Below are 25,926 nucleotides of genomic sequence, written 5' to 3'. Positions count from 1 at the left end.
ACAAAGAGAACCTCTCTACAGCAACCCTCTGACCTCCACGAACTCACTGTGGCATGCACCCTCCCACCTACTAATAAGTAAAATTAAAAGAAAAAATAAATTCTAAGTACATAGTTGCCCATGCTAATAGACTGAAAACAAAGTTCAGAGCCAGGTGTGGTAGCTCATACCTGTAATCCCAGAATCAGGAAACTGAAACAGGAAATGTCTAAGTTTGAGGCCAGACTACATAGCGAATTCCAGACCAGTCTAGGCTGTAGCGTGAAACCTGGGTTAGAGTCTTAAAACTCTTCACAAAAAAGAGAAAAGGCATAACAGTACTTACTCTCATCAATAGCAGATTTGTTTTCAGCATGACTTTCAATGTCCTTGGAAAACCATTCATTAAATTCTTCATGTGAATCAAATAATGTTGGCATAATGAAATGTAGCAGAGCCCAGAGCTTGAAACAAAGAAAAAAATATTAAAAGATACTGTGTCATAAAATGACACTATGTGATGCTATATTAAGTTTGGAGAGTGAAGTAACAAACGAATGCATGTGTGTGAGGCACAGAAATAAATAAGTCTAAATGCTTGCTCAATGATCCCATTCAATTACAATTAGGTTTTGCAACAAAACGTTATGATTTTTTTAAACTATTTATTTATGTATCCAATATTCTGTCTGTGTATATGCCTGAAGGCCAGAAGAGGGCACAAGACCCTATTACAGATGGTTGTGAGTTACTGGGAGTTGAGCTCAGGACCTCCTGAAGAACAGACAATGTTCTTAACCTCTGAGCCATTTCTCCAGCCCCCACGTTATGATCTTTTTAAATTGATTGAAAACTAAAAGGTTCATAATACAAACACTGCGTAGTTTTTGTAGTAATATAGATGATAGTTTTGTTTTGTTTTTCAAGACAGGTTTTCTCTGTAGCTTTGGAGCCTGTCCTGGAACTAGCTTATTTTTTTTTTTTTTTTTGGTTTTTCAAGATAGGGTTTCTCTGCAGCTTTAGAGCCTGTCCTGGAGCTAGCTCTTGTAGAACAGGCTGGTCTCGAACTCACAGAGATCTGCCTGCCTCTGCCTCCCGAGTGCTGGGATTAAAGGCGTGCGCCACTACCACCCGGCTTGGAACTAGCTCTTGTAGACCAGGCTGGTCTCAAACCCACAGAGATCCTCCTGCCTCTGGAGTGCTGGGATTAAAGGCGTGCGCCACCACTGCCCAGCTATAGATGACAGTTTTAAAGATGACAATCAACAGCTGATTCCACAACTGACACAGTGTTCACTGCAAATAACCCTGGAGAAGGAGCCAGAAAATTACAGCCTGTGAGGTTAACTGATTGACTATGTATTTTCATGAAAAAAAAATAAGGGAACATAGCCAGAGTCATTCATTTCTACCCTTTTTATGACTGCTTCCATTTTGCATAGGCAAAAAAAGCAGTTGTTAAGAGTGAATGTATTGCTTACAAAATGTAAACTATGATGAATCCTAAAGGAAGAACCAAGCCCTTCAGTGTTAGAGAATATTAGCTTCCAATTCTAGAGTAAAAACTTACCTGTATAAGATGGGCATATTTAGTAAGGAAACAAAGGGGACACTGCAATCAATAGATAGTAAGAAAAGAAGAATGGCGCCTACAGGACACTTAGAAGCTGCGATCAATGTCTTGTATGATGGTGAAGATAATTTGTAAAAAACGGAAGAAGTTCAACATGGGTACAGAAGTACTAAGAAGACATAAACTGTGACGCTGACTAGTGCCTACCTCTGCCATGGTATTCTGAATGGGGGTTCCAGTTAACAAAAGCCGATTCCGACACTGGAACTGTAAGAGAATCTTCCAACGAACACTGTTCAAGAAAATGAGTTACAAATTCCAAGTTGGCAATAAGTCTTTCTGTAATTATCCTAAGATCCAATAGTTCTAAAAAATGATTTCCAAACAGTACTTAACAATAATATAACATATCATGCACACAACAAAAATATATCTTAACAAAGATGAAGATAAAAATCCTAGTAGAACTGAGACTCAATACCAATGGTATTAATGCTTAGAAAGAAAAAAAAAATCCCAGCTGGGCAGTGGGGGCACAGGCCTTTAATCCCAGCACTTGGGAGGCAGAGGCAGGAAGATTTCTGTAAGTCTGAGACCAGTCTGGTCCACAGAGCGAGTTCCAGGACAGTCAGAACTGTTATACAGAGAACCCAGTCAAAAAAAAAAAAAAAAAAAAAAACACAAAGAAACAAAAGGTAAAGTGGGTGACCTTTCTATCTTTATTGTTTCCTGTTGTTCTTGAGTATAAAAAAAACCAAAAACAAAAACAAAAACAAAAAAACCTAAGGTATCTACTTAGAAACCACTTATCTGAAACACAGGGTGTCAAAAGTATTAGTCTGTGCCTTTCCAGCTCAGCTGGCAGAGCAATGCAAGGGCTAGATATAACTCAAGTCTTCAATCCTCTCAGCCACAGGCAGGACCTCCTTCAGTGAGTACATAAACAAATGCCCTCCACAGGCTGGGACTTTCCATCTGTCTGTGACTTGGACCTTTAAGAGAAAGTTCTATAGGTGCACCAAGAGAAACACAGAAAATCCAATGCTAAATGGCACCAAGTAAAATTATATAGCCAAGCACTGTTCTATTTCAGTTTGAGAATCACTTTACATACGTTACTTACAATAAAAAAGCTCTTTGAAGGCTAATGACCATGCAAGGATGGGGAAAGTGATTTAAAAAAAAAAAAAAAAAAAAACAGAAAAAAAATCTCCCATCCCCCTGGAGTAACACTCTGCTTGCAGGGGGGAAATGCTCACATAAAATAATCTCTCAGAGAAAAGGCCAGACCCATTCTCGTACAGAATTTTCCTTAGCAACAAAAGTCACAACTAACTGAGAAGATTAAGGTTGAAAAAAATCTACATAATCTAAGCATGATATCTGAGTCTCAGGGAAAAATATATAAATAAGAATTTCTGCATCCTGGTCAGGCAAACTACTGAGGCATAGACCACACTATGCTATATCCTAATATTTCTGGCCTTGCTGATTCTGTACGCAGACTCCCACCTATGACGGCTAGTTTCTAATATGCAAGTTACCTGGAGCTACTCTTCAGCGCCTGAGCTTCATCCAGTACCATGTATTGCCACTTGACCCGTTGGAAATACTTGACATCCTGTACTACCAGCTGGTAGCTAGTGATGACCACATGGAAGGGGGCATCCTGAGTGTACAAGGTCTTCTACAAATGTAAGCGGGGAAATATGAAAAGTGATATATGTAAAGGTTTTCAAACAAATATTTTTAGTGTAGGTATGTGCAGAAATATGAGTAAGCACATATATATGCGGAGCTCAAAGGACAATTTTCCAGAGTTGGCTCTTTCCTTCCACTGTTGGGTCAAGGGACTGAACACACACTATCAAGATTGTTCAGCACCTCCTGAGTCATCTCTCCAGTCCACATTACAATTTTCAATCAGGTAATGATGGAAGCATGGTGTACAAGTGCAACCTTTAATCCTGGCACTTGGAGGCAGAGGCAGACAGATCTCTGATTTTGAGGTCAGCCTGGTCTACATAGCAAGTTCTGGGCCAGCTAGGGCCACATAGTGAGATATTGTCTTTAAAAAGGTAATGAAGTATGAACAGTGCATTAAAAAACAAGATGAAGAATAGATGTTCTTCCATCTATGTGACTGGATGATGTCCAGTGAGGTAAACTGCAAATGTCCAAGGTTTTCAAAGCATTTCCTTTATTATAATCAAGGTAACAGCGAATATCCAGTTCATGAAAGAAAAGGGAACATGGGACTGAAGAGATGGCTCAGTGCTTAAAACCCTTGCTGATCTTGTACAGTGACTTATAACCACCTATAACTCCAGTTCCAGAGCATCTGATCTGATGGCTTCTCTTCTGGCCTCTTTGGGATCCTGCATGTATGTGGTACACATACAGTCACACATGTACACATAAAACTTTTAAAAAGTAAATCTTAAAAAGATCTCTTTTCATACTGGACTAGAAGAAAAAACGAAGGCCTGTATAGGAAAAACAACGTATATAAAGAAAATATATTTGCCACATATCCAGAAATGTACTATAGATCTTATATACATGAGGACTTACTCAAATCAAAGAGATTTGAGAGAAAAGAAAAAAGGTGGGGGGAGGAAAGGGGAGGGAAAGAGATAGAGTATGCGTATTGTGTAAAACAGAAGTTACCTGACTCCAGAATCTCCGGATGACTTTTCTATCATGAGGATTTCCCCAATATGGTAGCACCTGGAAAATGAATCAATATATCCATTTTGGAGAATAAACTGTAAACATTATCAATAAGGTTATTCTGATTGACTAATTAAAAAAATTAATAAGGCCGGGCGGTGGTGGCGCACGCCTTTAATCCCAGCACTCGGGAGGCAGAGGCAGGCGGATCTCTGAGTTCGAGGCCAGCCTGGTCTACAAGAGCTAGTTCCAGGACAGGCTCTAGAAACTACAGGGAAACCCTGTCTCGAAAACCAAAAAAAAAAAAAAAAAAAAAAAATTAATAAAAGGGGCGTTGTTTGATCCATTCTCCTGCTAACCAAACAGAAACACATATACAATTATCTTTTTTTTCTTTCTTTTTTTCTTTTTTATTAAAAATTTCCATCTTTTCCCCTCCTCCTCCTCCTTCCCTCCCCTCCCTTCCACCCATACCTCCACTCACTCCCTCTCCAGGCCAAAGAGCCATCAGGGTTCCCTTCACTATGTTAAGTCCAAGGTAAGAGATACTGAAGCATTGGAAAATTACAGAATTAAGGAGAAGAAAGAGTGGTAAAACCTAGCAGCACGTGGTGCTTTCGCTTTGTAGCACTGATACTCTCTAAAAGTTTCAGCTAAGAGAATAAAAAGCTTAGCAGAGAATTTTACAAAAGAAATTTAGAGGAGCTAGAGACAGTTCCATGGTTAAGAGCACTTGTTACTATTGTGGAGAACTTAGGTTCAATTTCCATCACCTACATGGTGGCTCACAAACATCTATAACTCCACTCTCAAGGGATCCAATGATTTCTCTGACCTCCGAGAGTACACAAAGACATGCAGATAAAACACACATAAAATGAAATTAATAGCTGGGTGGTGGTGGGGGCACATGTTTAATCCTGGCACTCAGGAGGTAAGGCAGGAGGATCTCTGTGAGTTTGAGCCCAGCCTGGTTTACAGAGCTCGTTCCAGAACAACCAAGGCTACACACAAAAAGTCCCTGTCTCAAAAAGCCAAAACCAAACCAAACTAAAATAAAATTCATAAATTAATAAAAGTATTTTAAAAAGAGAGGTAGGGCTAAGAATAAAAAGAGAAAAAAAAAAAAGAGTATTCTGGTAACTACCCACACTCCTGGCTCTAAACTATAACTCAAGGATTATGCACGAGTATTAAAATCCTTGAATTACTTCATGTTCTGATTAAATAAAAAAAAAAAACTGAATTACTTATGTGCCAGAGGGGCAACAATACTAGTAGAAAAAAAATGACATAAACAAACAGACACAGACAGATGTAGACAAGACAAGGGCTGGGCACACAGCTCAGGTGGTAAGACTGCTTGTCTAGCATACATGAGGTTAGGCCATGGGAAGTGGAGGCAGGAGAATCAGAACTAGTCATTCTCAATTACAGAGTGAATTTGAGGTCAGCCTGGGCTATAAGTGATATTATCTAAAGAAAATTAAACAACAACAACAACAACAAAATACTTCCCTGCCCCCAAATACATGCAAATCCTATGTTGAAGAAAAAAGTACAACATGTACAATTAACTGCAGAAATTTTACTATACAATCTGACACAGGATTGAGCAGTAACAACCAAACGTAAGAAAATACTGAAAGCCAACATGAAATAAACTCAAAGTTAAGACGGAGACTATGAGTAGATGAGGATTAGACTTTTACCAATGTTAAAGTGTCCAGATGTTGGGGATCTGTAACCCCAACACTGAGCAGGAAGAGGCTGAAGAAACATGAGTTTGAGGTCATCAGAGATCACCCAGCCATACCCTATTTCAAATAGACACCATAAGAATACATGGTGCTTTCTCTAGGTTTTCTACTAAAAAATAAATAAAATAAACTGGCAGCCACTGAGATGGCCCAGGGAGTAAAGTTCTTGCTATTCAAGACTGATCACATGAATTCAACATTTGCAGTCCAAGAGGAAAGAGAAAAGCAGTACCTAAAAGTGGTCCTCTGACTTACACACACACTGAAGCCCCATACAGGCAAAATTATACACAAATAATAAAGTGATGTGATCACACACCCGTAATCTAACAATCATGAGGATTGCAGAGGGCTAAACAGTGGTCCACAGAACTTGCTACTCTTGAAGATCCAGCTTCAGTTCCTAGCGCCCACATGGTGGTTCACAAACATCTGTAACACTATATATACATATACATATATATGTATATTTGTATGTATGTATGTATGTATATCTCAGAAAAATTATTTTTAGTCAAAAGGTCTTAAAAAAAACAACTTTATAATAAAGTACTCAGGGCATGGTGACACATGTCTTTAATCCCAGTACTTAGGAGGATCTTCGAGTTTGAGGTCAGTAGAGTGTACAGAGTGAGTTCCAGGACAGCTATAAAGAGAAACCCTGTCTCAAAAAACAAACAAACAAACAAACAAACAAACAAACAAACAAAGAAAACACCAAATAATTATAATAAAAGGTTCAGTTCAGCAGGAGGGTAAAATAAGTTAAGTAATCGCACATTTAAATACACATCTTTCTCTCTTAGTAGATAAATCAGGCAGATGTATGTGAAGAGAGAGAAGCTAAACAAGCCATCAAACTTGGTTTCCTGACCTATTAAAACACAATACTAAACTGAACAACTGCATAATTCCTACAATTCTCAAACACAGCCAGGACATATAAAAACTGACCATATGCCACATTGTAAAATTACATGTCTCCTTGCCACAATGGACTTAAGTTACAGAGCAGTTAACAGGAAACACACATAAAAAGGTCTCCCTTATGTGAAAGTGAACTATACTTTTAAAGAATTCATGAACCAAAGAACTACAGTAGAAGTTAGATATAGTTTTAACATATATGTAAAGGTATGGTGGTACACACCTTGATCCCAGCACTTGGGAGGCAGAGGCAAGTAGATCTTTTTTTTTTCAGGATAGCCTGAGATATACTGTGAGATCCTGTCTCAAACAAACCATGTCTCAAACAAACATGGATGACTAAAGCCATGTTAGAAATCAATGATGCAAAAAAAAAAAAAAAAAAAAAAAAAAAAAAAAAAAAAAAAAAAAAAGCAGGCGGTAGTGGCATACATTTTAATCCCAGCACTTGGGAAGCAGGGGCAGGCAGATCTCTTGTGAGTTCAAGGTCAGCCTGGTCTACAAGAGCTAGTTCCAGGACAGGTTCCAAAGCTACAGAGAAACCGTCTTGAAAAGTCTAATATATAAACAATCAAGCAAACAAACAAAAACATAAATAAAAGAAAAAAGAAATCAGTGATGCCCTCAAACATGCATGTCCATAAAATGAAGATCAACAACCTGAGCTCCAGATCACAACACCTGAAAGTTTAGAAGCACAGAAATGATGAAGACAGGACAGAAACAATAAAACGGGGGGTGGGGGGGGGTGGGGAGGTAAGGGAGAGGGACAAGCTTCAAGAATGAAAAATTATGCAAATAACTACTTAAAAATGCTAACCACCTTTTATAAAAAAAAAAAAAATAAAGAAATTGGGGGGAACAGAGATCCTAGTAAGAGCCTTTCCATACTTTGGTTTTTTTGAAGACAGGGTTTCTCTGTGTAGCCGGGGCTATCCTGGAACTCACTTTGTAGACCAGGCTGGCCTTGAACTCACTGAGATCTACCTGTCTCTGCTTCCCAAGTAATGGGATTAAAGGTGTGTGTCACCACTGACCAAACATTTGCAGACACCTACACCAAATATACTGAGTTTCCAGATCAACATCACAGATCTATGGATTTCACATAATCTAGCTATAAACCTGAGTAGAACCTCTATCTAACAGAGAAGTAAACATGTTTTCAACAATCTAAGGGGAAACGGCAATAAAAACAAGGACTGCACTAGGGCCAGCAATTCTTGTATAATTCTAAGCTTTGAGTCCAAATGGTCTGTCAAAACAACTATGCTGTTTGAGAGTATAAATAAATTCATAAATAATACATAAGCCAGTGTGGTTGGCTTCCAAAAGATGCATATTTGAATTCCGTGTCCTATATTATCAAGTATTTTTTAATCAATAATCTAACACTGTTCAATCTAATCTTAGCTCACATATCACATAAAAATGGGTTTCTGAATAACTAGAACTATAGTATAACCCAGTAATCTGTTTCAGGCATATGCCTTAAATAATGAAAACAAGACACGTGTTCAAACAAAAGTGTACATAAATGTTTACAGCAGCTAAAAAGAGAAAACCACGCTAAAATCCATCACCAGATGAGCAAGAGTCAAAATAAAATATACAAAGGAATCTTCAGCTACAAAAAAAAAAAAAAAAAAAAAGGATGAACCTTTGAAAGAAGCCAAAATGTAAGGGCACATACTGTATGGTTTTGAGTTATATGAAGTATTTGGCAAATATTTTCTATAGAAAGCAGATTTGGGGGCTGGAGACATGGCTCAGTGGTTAAAAGCACTGACTGATCTTCCAGAGGACCCTGGTTCAATTCCCAGAACCCCAATAGCTCTAATCTGTCTGTAACCCCAATCCCTGGGCTTCTGACACCCTCACACAGATATACATACAGGGAAAACACCAATGAAGACTGACTGACTGACTGAATGAATGAATGAATGAATGAATAAATAAATAAATGGAGGTTGTGTTTTCCAGAGGCTGGTGACAAATGGGAACAGAGAATTACTACTTCATGTACATAACGGTTTTGGGGTGGTTCACCCTGCCTTTTTTGGTTTTTCAAGACAGAGTTTCTCTGTGTAGCTCTGGCTATCCTAAAACTGTAGATCAGGCTGGCCTCAAACTCAGAGATCCACCTGTCTTTGCCTCCTGAGTGCTAGGATTAAAGGTGTCCAACACTACCTCTCATCATGGCCATATAGTTTAAGGGTAGGGTGAAGACAGTAGGGATGAGAGCAGGGATAGCCACACAACACTGACTGTACTTTTCAATATTATACTTATTTAACGTGTATGTGAATGTGCATATGTGCACGTGTACATACTCATGTATCATAAAACACAGGCAGAAGTCAAAGAACAACATGCAGAATTTGGTGCTCTCCCCTGCCATCTGGTACTGGTGACTGTATTCAGGTCTCCATGTTTGGTGGCAGTGCCTCCACTGCTTGAGCCATCCTACCTACCCTGAACAAGGCACTTTCTCTATGACTGTTTGACTTTTTCACACTGAGTCTTGCTATGCAGTCCTGGCTGGCCAGGAATGTGCAACTAAGATCAGGGTGGCTTTGAATTTATGGCAATCCTTCTGCCCCAACCTCCTGAGTACCGAGAGGATAAGTATATACCACTCTCTTGGTAAAATGGTAAATGTTTATGGTATGTATTTTTTAAATTGATTTTTATTGAGCTTTACATTTTTCTCTGCTCCCCTCTCTGCCTCTCCCCTCCCCTTTGGTCCCCATGCTCCCAATTTACTCAGGAGATCGTGTCTTTTTCTACTTGCCACGTAAATTAGATCTATGTAAATCTCTCTTAGTGTCCTCAATTGTTGTCTAAGTTCTTTGGGATTGTGGTTTGTAGGCTGGTTTGTAGCAAAGTTTCTTTGCTTTATGTTTAAAACCCACCTATGAGTAAGTACATGTGATAATTGTCTTTGGTATGTATTTTATAATATTATAATACAAAAAAATGGAAGCGAAAATCCAACAGGGGACACTCAAGACATGGCCCACAGATTCTATTTTACCACCCCTACACTAGTGCTAAAATTAAATTCAAATGTCACAAAAAAAAACTAAATTCAAGCTGGACAGTGGTGATGCGCGCCTTGGGAGGCAGCAGATCTGAGTTCAAGGTCAGCCTGGTCTATAGAGCACGTTCCAGGGCTACAGAGAACCCTGTACCAATCTTCCCCCCAAATTTCAATAAACAAACAAGATGGAAACTGAATATGCACATGAAAGCTTAGTTCTAGCTATTAAAGCAAAGATATGAAGATTTAAAGTAATCCCACACTGCCATCTTTTGGCCGGAGGAGGAGCTGCACAAAACCCCAGTGTCTGGGTAGAAATTAAAGACTTTTTGACATTGTATTCAACACGTATCTAGCCATAAATTTAAAAGAAGACAAGTCAAAAACTCATTTCCATTTGTCATATGCCCAACAATTCATAAAAAATTTCAATCAAGCCAATGTTCATAGGGGGCTGAAAATAAGTATGAAAATTAAGTTACTTTTCTGATAGCTTCTATTTTGGATTTTATATGTGGGTATTTATTGCATGTGTATCCATGGACCACATGCATGCAGTGCCTGCAGAGTCCCGAAGAGGGTGTTAGAGCTCATGAGAATGGATTTAAGACAATTGTGACCTTCTATATAAACAATTCTGGGTCCTTTGGTAGAGCACCCAGTGCTTTTAGCCACTGAATCATCTTCTCAGGCCTGATATCCCTTTAAAACACTTTCTACATGCCAGATGGTGGTGTTGCACACCTTTGATCCCAGTACTTGGGAGGGAGATATCTCTGTGAGTTCGAGGTCATCTTGGTCTACCTACAAAGCTAATTCCAGGACAGCCAAGGTTACACACACAAAAAAAAACCCGTCTTGAAAAAAAACCAAAAAACAAACAACAACAACAACAACAAAAAAAAAAACACTTTTTACATCAACAACTCAGTAGCAAGGACCATAGCCATAAACTGCTCAATGATAAGAAATTCCAGTTATGTTCATCTATGTTACAAAGCCTAAAGACATAAAAAATATTTGCCACTTATCTCCGTCCTTCTCCCTGAAGTAATGTACGGAGTCCATCAAAATAATGAAGGACTCAAATCAGAGATATTATTTATTTATTCATAAGCCATAAAAGTCCTTATTACTATGCAACTTCATGTTCATGCATCCTTTTAGAGACAGAACACAGCTAATTCATTACCCGCCCATTCAAACTACAAATAATATAGCTAATCCTGCTCATTTTTTCTATATTCCTACCATATTACACACACACACACAGTTTTGTTTTTTGTTTTGGGGAGAGGGGTTTTGAAAAAGGGTCTCATGTAGCCCAGGTTAGTCATGAATTCTCTATGCAGCCAAGGCCAGCCTTGAATTCTTGATCTTTCTACTATGCCTCACATGTATTATTCACATGAAATTAGAGGTCTGAGCCACCATGTCCAGCACAAAAACTATTTACACTGTGTCTATGTCACACTAACCTATTGCAACAACCTCTTTATTTTCTTTAAGACAGTTTCATGCTGGCCTAAACCTGGCTCTATATCTGAGGATGATCTGCTTTAACCCTTCTGCTCCTACCTTCCATGTACTAAGATCACTGGTTTGGCTACCACTACCACCAGTTTGGTTTTTCAAGACAGGGTTTCTCTCTAGCCTTGGAGCCTGTCCTGGAACTAGCTCTTGTAGACCAGGCTGACCTCGAACTCACAGAGATCCGCCTGCCTCTGCCTCCCTTGTGCTGGGATTAAAGGCATGCACCACCACCGCCCAGGTACACCACCACCAGTTTTATGCAATGCTGTGGATCCAATCTGTGGCTTCATTAGAGGAACCAAGCATTATACCAATTGAACAACATCCCTGGCTCAGTCAATCTCAACTTTTCCTCTCTGAATAGTTAAATCAATATTCATATTATCTACTTTAGATATTATAAGATGGATCAAGACTAATTTTAGAGTTATTAAGAAATATGAATTATTATAAATAGATTAAAATACAATATAAAATTTGCCAAAATCTACTTTGAAACAAGATAGATATTTTCTATCATCTTAACAGACCATCAATTAATATAGAAAAGTGGCACAAATAACTTACATTAGACTGAATTTCTCACCTATTTATTATAAAGGTTTATAAGCTTGTTACTTTCCTAAATCACATTTCTGAGAAATGAACATAAGGAAGCTGGGGATAAAGACTCATACTCGTAGGACCTGGGAGGTTAAGGCAAGAAGATCAGGAGTTCAAAGTCATCCACAGCGACACAACAAGATCAAAGTCAGTCCAGTTACACCAGACCATATCTTAACAAAACCTAAAGAATAAGCCAGGTGTGAAGGCGCACCTATAATCCCAGCAGCTAGGAGCTGGGGCATACTAACTGCCTACTACAAGTTCAAAGCCAGCCTGGACTACATAGTGGGGTTTAAAAAGAAAGCCTGAAGTACTGGGTGTAGAGTATGACTCTGTCTCTAAAAAACAAAAGAAAACCATTAATAAAACATACAAAATCAATAAATACAGATATAAAGGACTGGGGCGGTATTTCAATTCAATTTCAATTCGGATGGACTATCTAGCATGTGACTGATTCCAACACTTCATAAACCTGGTATGGTGGCATACACTTATAAAATACTGAATACATAACAAGTTCGAGGACAGCGTGTGACACATAAGACTGTATCAAAACAAACATAAAGGGGCTAAAAAGATGGCTCCTAAGTTTGATTCCCAGCACATACATCAGGCAGCTCATAAGCACCTGTAATTCTAGCTCTAGAAGATCCAACACATTTCTTTGCACATACCCACAGAGCTAGGACAGTTTAGAAAGAAAAAAAAAGAGCCAGAAGCACAGGCATACACCTTTAATGCTAACAATCAGGAGGGAAAGAGGGAACCACATGTGAGAAAAATGGCTCCGTAAGATTGGCCAGGAGACCAGGTATGGCAGCACACGCCTTTAATCCCAGCATTATGGAGGCAGGGAGCAGTGGATCTCTGTGAGTTCAAAGTCAACCTGGTCTACATAGAGAGATCCATGACAGCCAAGGCTACATATACAGACTCTGTTTCAAAAAATGAAAAAGATGGATTATAAGCAAGTCTGTAAGGCATTGTCTTGATTGATGTGGGAGGTCCCATCCCACAGGAGGTGGTGCCACACCTGGGCAGGTGGTACTGAGTGAAAGCAAGCTGAATAAGTCATGGGGAGCAAGACAAGTCATGTGGAGCAAGCCACTCGTAGGGAGCAAGCAGCACTTTCTCAACGCCTGTTTCTCAGCTCCTGCCTTCAGGTTCCTGCCTACTTGAGTTCCTGTTCAGAATTCCTTGAATGAAGGAATACAAGCTGCGAGCTGAAATAAGCCCTTTTCTCCCTGTGCTGCTTTAGTCACAGTGTTTATTACAACAATGGAACCAAAAACAATTAGTAAGGCAGTAAAAGAAGGGTCAGAAACCTTATCTTAAAGAACAAGAGCTTCTTTACCTTAAATTTAGGAACAAATCTTGTAAACTCCTGGTGCCAATTATTAAGTGTAGAAGCAGGTGAAATTATTAAGAAAGGTCCCCAAATGTTTTCTCTCTGCAACAGAAAACTGGGTCAGCCAGCTGTAGGAAAACCGAAGATACTCAAACCCAAACAATCAGTGACATGAGAAATTTAAAAATAGGAAACATAGTAACAAGAGAAATCGTGCCTATCTCCCAAGTGTCCACACAAACGTATTCAATAAGAAGAAATGTTAGTTGAGGCCAGCCTGACCTACAGAGCTATTTCCAAGACAGACAGGGCTACACTGGAAAACCCAGTCTTGAGAAACCAAAATACACAAATAAATAAATAAGAAAATAGAAAAGAAGAAGCATTAGTATAATAAGAGCACAAAGAGATAAAGTACTAAGCAATGACTCTCTTGTGATTTCTAGGCTGTATTTTTTTCATAAAACATGTATGATGTATGCACTAGCTTTTATTATTTTCTACTGTTAGCATAATATCACTGTTAGTTAATTAGAAGAGTATTAATCTTTTCAATGTATGTTATTACACATTTCCCATTTAATTTTTAAGATTCTTATACGGTATATATAACCTGTGATTCAATGAAGGTAGAAAACGAGGACTCAGAGATTTAAAGTGAAATCACTTCAAAAGAGGTTAAGTGGGTGCCTACATGACATTGCTAGAAAGAGCAGTGTTGAGATGGAATCCAGGACCAGTTCTTGTGATCTAACAACAACGTCTTTGCCACTACACTGGTAGCTCTTAAAAGGAAGTGAGAGACAAGAATTCTAATTATACTTGCTCAAACATCATCCTGGCCCCATTGAGAACTAATGTTATTCCATTCTGTCCGTTACAAAAGGCCTTCAGATATAGCAACAAGTTCCGTTATTTTGATAAGCTACCAAGCGTAACACTGCTTTTAAGTGGCTCACTGTTGATAGAAAATGAACCTAAATTCAGGAGAGGAAGATACTGACAATTCCATCTACTCACCTCAGCAAGATGGGCCAGGAGGGCAATGCTCTGTACAGTTTTACCAAGACCCATTTCATCAGCAAGAATTCCATTAATACCCTGGGAGACATGGAGAGAGAGATAGACGGTCATCACCTGATCTCAGCGCATAGGATTCATTCTATTCAGTGCCAAAAGATCTAACAAAGATGGTGGATCAGATCAACCAAGATTGACTAGAGATACTCAGTACCAAGACTCTGAAATCAGGACTGCAATGACTTCTTTTGCCAACATTACATTTATATGTGTGATTCATGATATATTAGAAGACTAAGGCCAGGTCTTTACCTAATCTAGCCCACATCAAGCAAATAATGAGGCTTACCAAGACTACCTAAGGCATGCTATATACAGGATTCCAAGCCAGAAATACAGAGAAACCCTTCAGACTCTTGCATATAGATGAAGTTTTGGGACTGGAGAGATGGCTCAGTGCGTAAGAGTACTTGCTGCTCTTGGAGAGGACTCAACTTCAGTTTCTATCACCCACATGGCTCACACCCAGTTCTAGGGGATTGGATTCCCTCTTTTGACCTCGATAGGCACTGTATGCCTGTGCTGTACTTACAATAAAGGTAAACATTTATACACACAAAATATAAACAAGTAAATCTAAACAAACAAAACAAAAAACCTTAAAGGTAAACTCACTTCATAATTATATTAATCAAAAGAAAACTAAATAGTAAAGTAAAAAGAATAGGTTTGACATGTTTCTAAAATTTACCTGTTCATAGAGATTGGCTAACCAGTTCATGCCTTTCAGCTGGTAACCTTTCAATTTGCCATTGAAAATAGTGGGTTGTGGAATATCTTCACCAGCCCGGATGGATGGATTCGCAAGGCTGTAACTCTCCCCAAACCCAGAGCCAGACTTGTCTGCTGCCCTGAGGGCAGCTGCCCGACTTTCTTTTGCATCTTCATCAAATGACCTTGTCTGGAAAATAAAAAGTCAAGAAAATGTAAGAATAAAATTTAAACACGAGCTGGAGAAACGGCTGAGGGGTTAAGAGCACTGACAACTCTTCCAGAAAACCCCGGATCAATTCCTAGCACCCACATGCAGCTCACAACTGGCTGCAAAACTCCAGATCCATGGGACCAGACACCCATAGCAAAACACCAATGCACATAAAATAAAAATTTTAAAAATTCATTAACATATTTTATACTAAAAATAGAATAAACTTTCTAATATCTTACTAAGTTAATGAAACATTTATATTAAAATGTTTTTATTAGTTTACCAATCTATATTAAGTTACTTGCTAATTCAAAGATTTTGTTAAAAGTTTGTTATTTTGTTTTTCGAGACAAGGTTTCTCTGTGTAGCCCTGACTGTCCTGGAACTTCCTCTGTAGCCCAGGCTAGGCTGGCCTTGAACTCACAGAGATCCACCTGCCTCTCCCTCCTGAGAGCTAGGACTTAAACTATGCACCAAGGTCACCCAGCTTTTGTAAAGTTTTGATGTGGGGATTGAACACATAGGAGACTATGCTGATGATGATAAAGTTCAAGATATACTTGAATAAAAATGTCATGAAATGTATCACTTTATACAATGAATATATCAAATAAAAAATAAAAGGCAAAACATGCTTCAATACAAAGTTTAATTTGGGTAATTGTGTGAGGTGGTATGTATTTATTCTTTTTTTGTTTGGTCTTTTAGAGACAGAGTCTCTCCACATAGCACTGGCTGTCCTGGAACTTAACCAGGCTGGCTTCAAACTTAAAGATCCTCACACCTCTGCCTCAGAGTTATGGAATTAAAGATGTGCACTACCACACCCAGCACTTGTGTCTCTTCTTAACCCCAGCAAAGTAACCAAAAGGCTCGCTGCAGCATACTAAACTGCATTTTCTTTATTTATTTCAACACAAATGTAGTTTCTTACTAATTCTATTAAAGATCACTAGGTCCTAAAGGGATGGAGAGATGACTCAGAGAGGATTGGCTGTTTTGCAGAGGACCTGGGTTCAGTTCCCAGCATCCACATGTAGGCTCACAACTATCCTTACTCCAGTTCCAGTAGACCTGCTACTCTCTTCTGGCCTCTGTGGACACCGGGCATGCACGCAGTGCACACACACACACACAACACACACACATACACATGCAAGCAAAACAGTCATACACATAGAATAAGAACAAAACTTTTTTAAAAAAGACTAGCTCGGGAATAATAAAAGAAGAAATTTACTTGAGTAAAAGAAACCAGTAACTTGGTTTCCTCAAGGCATAAGACTCGTGATAGTCTTTTTCATTGAACAACCCAAGATTACTTAAGAGGAGACAAAACAACAAAACAGAGTTTGTAGCTTAACTGTAACCCTTTCAACTTTAATAATAAAAATTCTATAAAACTAAGTATTATTATTCTGCCACCCCAAGTATTAGTACTATTCTGAAGCAGAGATGGGACTGACGGATGGCTCAGTGGTTAATAGCACTGGCTGTTCTTCAGAGGACTTAGTTCAATTATCAGTACCCACATGGTGGCCAATAACCATCTGTTTTTGAAGGAAAGAAAGACATGTGATCAGAGTCACACAGAAACACACACACACCAGGCCCAGGCTTGAGTGTTAACTGATTTGTTTAACTGAAAACAATGAACTAAAGAATAAAATAAAGAAGGAAGAACATGAAAAAGAAAAACTGTGGGGCATTGCCTGGGCCTTTTCATTCTTTTTTTTTTTTTCCTGAGACAGGGTTTCACTCTGTATTCTTGCTTGATGTGGGACTGATGTTATACAACAAGCTAGCCTCAAACTCATAAAGATCAACCTGACTCTACCTCCTGAGTGCTGGGATCACAAGGTTACCGTGCCCAGTCTGCCTTCTCACTTAAAGACTTACTCGAGCTTGGTGAATATGATAAGCATTTTCAGCATTCTTCAGGGCCTGGGCTTTGAAATGGTTACTGTCTGAAAAGAGAAAACATGTAGATTACCACACTTTGTCTCCCTCAAAGACACAATTTATCCCACACATAAGTGGATCCCCAGTTCATTATATTATCCCAAGGCTAACAAAGGACTAAGAGGGGGGAAAGGCTAAAGTCTTTTCCAGAGATAAGAATCTTGAAGCAAGTCAGGCTTAGTAGGGAACACCTTCAATACCAGCACTCAGGAGGCAGAGGCAGGCAGATCTCTGTAGTTTCTAGGCCAGCCTGGTCTACATAGTGAGTTCAAGGACAGCCAGAGCTATATAGTGAGACCCTGTCTCAAAAAAGCTGGAACAAAACAAACAATCAAAATAATCTAGAAGTATAAAGTAGTTGTGGATGTTCCTGGTCTCCAACAGTGAAAGCCCGTACACAAAACCCACCTGCAAGTTAAGATCGAACATCTCTCAAGCCTAGTGTTTTCTTTTATAAATTGACACCAATTGCTAGGACAAGCAAAAATCAAGCAGATTCAAATGAAACAACTTAAGCAGTTGAATCTATCTGTACATGTGCTAACACTCAAGATACTTTCAAATACTTCCCTTCTCCTACATTTCTAGTCAATATGATCTCTATCACTATATTGTGAAAATCGTTTTACTATGTAACTGAAGATGATCTCAAACTTCTGATCTTCTTGCCTAACCCTCCAAAGTGCTGAGATCACATGATTGCACTGCCATGCCTGGTTTATGTGGTGCCGGGTATTTAACCCAGGGATTTATGAAGGCTAGACAAACATTCTACCTCTCCAAGCCTCTATTGAAAACTCATTAAGTCATTTTATAGGATTCCTTTGCAAAAACACACATACGTCCTCCTAAATAAATTTCCCTTTTCTGATCAGTATTATCTATGAATCAGAATAAAACTTTTAAGATTTGCAACATATGCAACCTTGACATGAAAAACGGAGGCCATCTGCATCCCCTACCTCGTGACTCAGGACTCACCATAATCTTCCTGGGTGATGTTAACCATTACTCCACCACCAATGTCAATTTGTCTCTGGGTAGAACTATCTTCCAGTTTCCTTAGAATTTCTTCCTGGATTCCATCATGACCCATATCACGTTTTCGACTCATGAAATGAGCATACAACTCTGTCTGAGTGATTAGGAAGTTGAGTTTTCGCTGCTGCCTCTTGGCCTAAAGTGTGTGTCGGGGGGAATTGAAGGTAAAACATTCAAGTCATAAATTATATGTAGTCAACAGAATTTATCGAGTCTTTATATAAGTCTGTGTATAATTCTTTTAAAGTTTTTACTTTTTAAAATAGGCAAATATCGCTGATGAACAATACATAAGCACACAAAAAATATAAATACAAAGAAGGAAGAGGAAAGAAAAAGGGAGAGAGTGAAAACTGAAAAGCACGAGCAAGGATTCAGAAGAGGCTCCAAAGCTCCACTCGGAGAAAGACTAGGAGCCACACCTGAAAAAGCATCATCCAATCCTCTGATTCTTATGTTTTCTGAACCCTAACTTTTCTTCTATTCACTCCAACTGTTTTATCAATGACAATACAATTCCTCATTCTCTATTTATTCCTATATATACAAAGTCTAAACTAGTTGAGAGATCACATTTATATCACATTTAGCAATAGTAGTGGCTAAAGTTTAAAATGGTAGCTGGAAAAATGGATGGGTCTCAGAAAATTAGATTGGTCACTTTTCACTGTTTCTATGAATGTATTCTATAATTCCAGTTCCAGGGGATCTAAAGCCCTTCTCTGGCCTCAGTATGCATATGTGTGGTGTGCAGATCCATGAAGGCAAAACATCTACTATCACAAAATACAATTTTTTTTTTTAAAGAAATCAAAATAAGCTAGGAGATGGTAGTGCATGCCTTTGATTCCAGCACTTGGGAGGCAAAGGCAGGGGATCTCTGAGTTCAAGACGAGCCAGGTCTGTAATGTGAGTTCAGGACAACCAGGGCTACACAGAGAAACCTGTCTTGAAAAACCAAAGTGATGATTGATGATGATGAAATTAAACCAAACAAATGAGAACAGAGAAAAGAGCCAGACATTCAGAAGTCAGAGGCAAGTCTATTTGTGAGAGCTTGAAGACAGTGTGGTTTATATTACCAGTTCCAAGAAAGTTAGAGCACTGTCTCAAGGGTACAAAGCAACAAACACAATTCTTAGTGCTTTGGTAGTAAGAAGGATTTTAGAATTTGCTTTTGCCTCACCTCCCGCATTTCCTCATCCAACTTCCGTTGCTCCAAAGCTTCCTTCTCTGCTCGCTTGCGGTGCTCTTTCTCCACCTTCTCATACTTCTTCCAGTAAAGAAGCATCTCCTTGGTTAGGCGGCGAGCACGAGGCAAAGTCTCCTTACAGTTCTTCTGTGCTTGCAAGGCAGCTCGGCGCACCTCCTTCATGCACTGGTGGGCAAGCTGCAAACAGTATCGTTATTATAACAGGGATCTAATTCCAGGAAACCTAATTCCTAAGTCCAGAAATTAGCCTGGACTTTAAGCTAATGCTCCCCATATTTTTTAATATCTACAGTCCTACTAAAGAGATAATGCCCCTGAACTAATCATTATTAATTATATGTAGTCAGCAGAATTTATCAAATCTTTATATAAGCCTATGTATAATTCTTTTAAAATGTTTTTACTTTTAAAAAGGTAAATATTGCTAATGAACACATAAACATAAAAAATTGTAAATGAAAAAGAAGGAAAAAAGAGAAGAAAAGAAGGGAGTGAAAAATTAAGAGAAAGGATTACTCAAGCATAACTAAGGTCCAGACCCCTGAGGTTAAATCTCCTAATTAAGAAACCTATTCACATCTACCACTTTAAATGAAACAAAATATACTTACTATTGTAGAACACTGTAATTTAGGTAAGAAATGGCCCTTGATGTATTTATTGGATGGAGACCCTCATAAGAGTGGATCTGTTAATTAATGTTCCCATGTGAAAGGTGGGGAGAAATTACAAGACAGCACACGAATGAGGGAAGAAGCAGCTACTGAGCTGGCTACCGAGGCAGCATTCAGGGGTGGGGCAAGCAGAGGGTGTGGCTTTTCGTTGTGTCCTGTCTGTAAATTGTCCATGTACCTATGAATAACTCCAATCAAACTAAATGATCTACTTGTCCTTGGTGCTCAAACATATTTCTTCACATAATCCCCAGGAATGGACCTGAATTTTACTGAGCAGTTACAGAGTGTTATTACCACAGTGATTATAATAATAGCCATCACTGCTTTTTTTTTTTTTTTTTTTTTACGTGGTATATCTTACCTTGAGGTACTAATGCATCCTTTATTCATTAAAACACTATGAAAGCAGTAATAGTTACCATATCTCTATTTTATAGATGAGGAAAGAGGGGCTGGGAGCCTAGTATGGAGAAATCAGACTAAAAATGTTACTTTGTCTGATTCTTCCATCAAACTGTTATTTTTCTCTCAGAGTTTTTTTCGCTACATTATTGTCTATGTGATGGGTGTGTATTGGTGCACATGTGTGGCCATCCCAGGACAACTGTGGGCAGTCAGCTCTTTACTTCCACTAATGGTCCAGGGACTGAACTAATGCTGTCAGGCTTGGCAGCAAGTACTTTACCCACTGAGCCATCTCTCAGCCCCCATCATTGCTTAAATAGAAAGACTGAGCACAGATCTTAAAGATTCTATGATCTGCCCAAGAACAAGAGATTGATTTAACACAGAAAGTTCAGAGAATCAGAAATATGACAAAGAACAATTTTACTTATTAAACAGAATGAGACTACCTAGAAATTTTCTTATTTGCTACCTGATTCATGATCAGTAGATAACACACAGTAATAATAAGAATAGGCCCAAAGGAGAACACATGCTAGGTAAAATAGAAAACAGAAAATGTTACCTTTCGGCTATTGGTGAGAAATAAGTTTCGAGCTGAAGACTTCTGCTTGTTGGCCTAGAACATTTGAAAGTTAATACTTAAGATTCATTTCTAATAAGACTGTATGTAGCCTTTATTTAATTCCTGAAGGAATGAAAAATAAGATGTGAAAAATAAGATACAAGACAAATTAAATTACTTCCAAAAGTCATCCAGAGACACTGGCATAACAGGAAACTATTAATATTGCAGGAAGAAGCTACTGTTGCAGCTGCCTTGCCTTTAGTTTGCTTTGCATATACATGGCATATGCATGTGTATGTGTATGAATGAGCACATGTCTGCACATGTACGTAGAGACCAGCAGAAGATGGTGGGTGCTTTCCTCATCACCGTGCTACGTGTTTTTTGAGACAGGGTCTCTCAGTGAACTCACAGATTCAGCTAGACTGAGTGGTCAACAAGCTACCTGTCACAGTCACCCATGTGTTAGGATTATAGGCACATGCCATGATGCTTGCTTTTGACATGGGACTATCAGGTCCTTACACTACTGCAGCAAGCAGTTACCCACTGAGCCATTTCTCTTGCCCTTGATAGAATGTGTATACTTTTAGAAAGGATTTATAAGGAATGGACTAGGGCACTGTAATAAATGCAAACCTCAACTCTACCTTGATTCAAACATGCTGCTTTCCAGAGCCAATCTGTAAAGCTGAGGTAGCAGGACATTGAGACAGGGGATCGTTATGAAGAACACTCTATCTCTACCTCCAGCAATAGAAAACTTCTTCCACTACTATTCATATGTTTGCCATCACCCAAGCCTCGTATTCAATAAAAAAAAATTACAAGGCAAAGCTAATAAGCAGCCCACAATTCCAGCTCCAAGTCTTCCTCTTCCACTGAAAAACAATGCTTCACAAGGTATCACGGCCCAACCTCTTTAATGCCAGTACTTGAAAGACAGAGGCAGGCAGATCACTGAGTTCCAAGCCAGCCTGGTCTACAAATCAAGTTCCAAGACAGCCAGGGTTACACAAAGAAACCCTGTTTTGAAAAAACAAAATAAGCAAATGAGTAGTAACAATAAGTAGTTAAGACAAATTCAAAACTATTATTACCAGCAGTGGACAGAAATGTATGTAACCTGAAATGTTACATTGTTACTGTGATAGTCATGCAAATGCATAACCCAAATCTACCCATGCAGAAACACCAGGCCCAGGCCTATCCTCTTCAAAAACAACAATGTCACAAAGGACAAAAGTTCAAACACTCAGATGAAAGAGCTCTAACAACTAAATGCAACATGTAGTCCCCAAATTGAATCCTGAGTTGAACCAGGAGAAAGTGACGAAACGTTATAATGGACTACAAAGCACACTGTCAGGCAGCCTGGGAGAGCTCCTGTGTTATGACTGCACTGTGCTCATACAGAGGGATTCTTTTCTAGAAACACTAAACCAACTAGGAAGGAAAGTCAAGAAAACAAGAAGCCAGGTGGTGGCGCACGCCTTTAATCCCAGCACTCAGGAGGCAGAGTCAGGCAGATTTCTGAGTTCAAGGCCAGCCTGGTCTACAACAAACTAAGTTCCAGGACTACACAGAGAAATGCTGTCACAAAAACAAAACAAAACAAAAAACCCCAACCAAACAACAACAAAAACCCCACAAACAAAAAGCTTTGGCATATAGTTCAGTGACAGAGCAGTTATACTTAGCTTATATAAGACCCTAAGCTTTAATTCCCAGAACCAAAACAAAAACATTAGTGATATTTATTTGAATGCTTAGGGAAGGCTCTTCCTGTCAGCTTTTTTATGCAAACACAATCACTTCTACTTCTGCAGTTAGCTATGTGAGTCTATGAATTCATATGAAGATCTCTAATCCTAGTCAGCTTTCAGTTTTCCCTTTTCCTTATTTATAACGTCACTCCCTGACAGTGAGAAAGCAGCTCTCATCTGTAATATGTTTTCTTCGACTGTTGAAGTGTAGTATACACATGTAATTTTAAAATTGCTAATCTGCTCACTATCCACATGACATTGTCAACTCCACTCTTTGGTTAGATGTCTTTAAAACTTTATATCTAAGTTCAAGGCCAGCCTGGTCTACAAGAGCTAGTTCCAGGACAGGTTCTAGAAACTACAGGGAAACCCTGTCTCGAAAAAAAAAAAAAAAACTTTATATCTAACATTTGTGTGTGTGCATGTACACACATGCCAAGGTGCACATGTGGAGGTCAGAGGACAATGTGCAAGAATTGGCCTCTTCTCTATTCCAGACATCAAGCTGAGGTTGACAGGCTTGGTGGTGAGAGCCTTTACTCACTGAGCCACTCACCAGCTCTGTACACTTTTTTTTGTCTTTAGCTTTACAAAATGCATGTTTTCTTTTACTACATATCCCTTGAGTATAAAATCATGGAGAGACATGCTTAGCCTCCACCCCTAGATATGTGTGCGTGTGTTATTTATAACACGGTAAAGACATCTGCTTGACTTGTTCCTGTTACATCTGACCCTCTTCCTCTCATCACTAATATTCACCCACATATTGGTCAGTGGGTTTTTTAAAACTTTTTGACAATTTATTTGTTTTTATTTCATGTACATTAGTATTTTGCTGGCAAGTATGTCTGTATAAGAATGTTTGATTCCTTGGAACTGGACCTACAGACAGTTGTGAGCTGCCATGTGACTGCTGGGAATTGAACACAGGTCCTCTGGAAGAGTAGCCAGTACCTTTAACTACTGAGTCATCTCTCCAGCCCCCATATTTGTCAGTTTTATTTACTTTGTTTAATTTTGGGGGTTATAAGATATATCACGAACATCACTAAATGTCCAAAAGTTGATCCTACACCAAACAAAACTCCCTCTCTGCCCATGCTACTTCGTTCCCATCCCTCCCTTTCACTCACTTACCTTTGGTAGTTCCTTCTTCACAATGCTGAGCCATACTTTCCTGCGGCGAGCATTAAGCTGCTCAATGGATAAGTGTTTCTTCTTGGTGCCAGGGGGAGGTGCATCATGAGAGAACTTAGCGAAGACTTTGGTCTGGTGGTGGTGGTGGCGTGGGGATTCTTCAGAGGAAAGCTCTTCATCTCTCCGTCTTTTTTTCTTTACTTTTTTCAACTTGGCTGTAAAGTAAAGAAATGCTTACAAGGCTGCACTTCTCTCCACCGTCACCACTCTAAACCCCTCAGGAGACTTCTTCATTCTACCAGAGGCTGCCATGTTTCTTCCTCTTGTCAAGTCAATAAATACTCCAAGAGGAAGATCTCACTAATCAAAAAGAACATTGGACATTGCTTCTGCTCACATGAAAAATGGACTAAAACTCAGAAGCCAAATGACTACTGCACTCTGTACTGTGGAAGGTTTATAAAACATCACTGGCCACAAGTGACAGCCACAGCATGGAAACCTACACTTCTATTTGGCTGAAATGCAAGACAACTGAAGAAAATAGCAGGAAAAAAATGCATCAATAGAACAATAAATTTTTTGAGAAAAAACATCATAAATGGCTCAAATACTTAATTTATATTGGAAGAATGAAGGATAAGAAAAGGAGGGTGGTAAAAAGAGGGGAAGACTAAAAATATGCTCTTTGAGCAGAATTCCTATCTTCAGAGAAACAAATCTGCCTTACAGATACTTTCAAACTTTCTTCCTATGTCCTTCCTGCTGTCCAACTGCACAATGTCAGTAGGAGAAGACATTTCCTGACAAACACGCAAATGCTACAGAGGCCCGTCAGGAGGCGAAGCCACTTTCTCTTACTTCTCTCACTCCCTATGCATAACCAACTTTTTCTCACCCCAGAATACTCCCAACAATGGCAGAGTTTATAGAAAAAAAAGAAAACATTTTGCCTAAACCTTTGACTAACAACCTATAGATGCAGTCTTTCTTTCTTGGGTTGGAAGGGAAGGAGGAGGTTGCAACACAAAGTCCCAGGTACCCCCAGCTGGACCCAGACTCTATGCAGCCAACAACGATTTTGGTCTCCCAACTCTCCTGATTCTACCCACCAAGTGCTGGGATTATTGGTATGTATTTAAAATCTACAGCTCTCAAGTCTTTCTATTTCTAGAAAACACAACAAAACAAATATGAAATAAGGTTACTAATGCCACTAATCAGAAAAAGAGACTACAGTTTTTCAGATAAAGTAATCTTCTACTACATCTAAAGTTTAAATGCACCACACACAATTCTGAAATTAAAGAAAGAATAAATATGGGATAAATGCTTACCTTTAAGCTTCTTGTCTTCCTTGAATTTCTTTTTCTTGGGTCCAAGCAAATGGCGCTGTTGCTCATAGAAAGGGTCATGTGTAGAGAGCAGGCCTGCACTGTAGTACTGGTACTGCTGCAACTGAAGCAGGCAAACACTGTGACGGACCTGCCTGCATCCCACAGCACAGCCTTGAAGTCATTAATTAAAGACAGCTAAGCCAGAGGAAATCATAGCTCCTAAATATTGTTTCCCACAGAGGCCAATAAGAAATTAGTACATCAAAGAGACTTTAACTTAGAAGCCAAACGGGTTCAAATGCTATGCATAAGACAGACTGCTGGAAAGAATTTGGGAAGGAAAACCTTCAGGAAACTGAAT

The 25,926-nt window shown here is 39.0% G+C and overlaps 1 protein-coding gene across 1 annotated transcript in view; it reads right to left on the bottom strand.

The window, feature by feature from the left end:
* Window positions 1-25,926, bottom strand: part of Ino80 (INO80 complex ATPase subunit) — a 106,790-nt gene that overhangs the window by 62,862 nt on the left and 18,002 nt on the right. Inside the window, exons 6-18 of the mRNA XM_038330648.1 lie at window positions 25,566-25,686; window positions 24,229-24,443; window positions 21,317-21,370; window positions 19,643-19,846; window positions 18,397-18,592; window positions 17,353-17,420; window positions 15,217-15,426; window positions 14,466-14,546; window positions 13,452-13,547; window positions 4,223-4,282; window positions 3,097-3,239; window positions 1,760-1,844; window positions 326-443 (exon numbers count right to left, since the gene is read on the bottom strand). Of these exons, the coding sequence (XP_038186576.1) occupies window positions 326-443; window positions 1,760-1,844; window positions 3,097-3,239; window positions 4,223-4,282; window positions 13,452-13,547; window positions 14,466-14,546; window positions 15,217-15,426; window positions 17,353-17,420; window positions 18,397-18,592; window positions 19,643-19,846; window positions 21,317-21,370; window positions 24,229-24,443; window positions 25,566-25,686 (1,651 nt within the window). The remainder of the gene's footprint in view (window positions 1-325; window positions 444-1,759; window positions 1,845-3,096; window positions 3,240-4,222; window positions 4,283-13,451; window positions 13,548-14,465; window positions 14,547-15,216; window positions 15,427-17,352; window positions 17,421-18,396; window positions 18,593-19,642; window positions 19,847-21,316; window positions 21,371-24,228; window positions 24,444-25,565; window positions 25,687-25,926) is intronic.

This window comes from Arvicola amphibius, chromosome 5 (assembly GCF_903992535.2).
Source record: "Arvicola amphibius chromosome 5, mArvAmp1.2, whole genome shotgun sequence".
NCBI lineage: Eukaryota > Metazoa > Chordata > Mammalia > Rodentia > Cricetidae > Arvicola > Arvicola amphibius.
The sequence above is the reverse complement of the archived record's forward strand: the minus strand, read 5'-3'. Positions and strand labels throughout refer to the sequence as shown.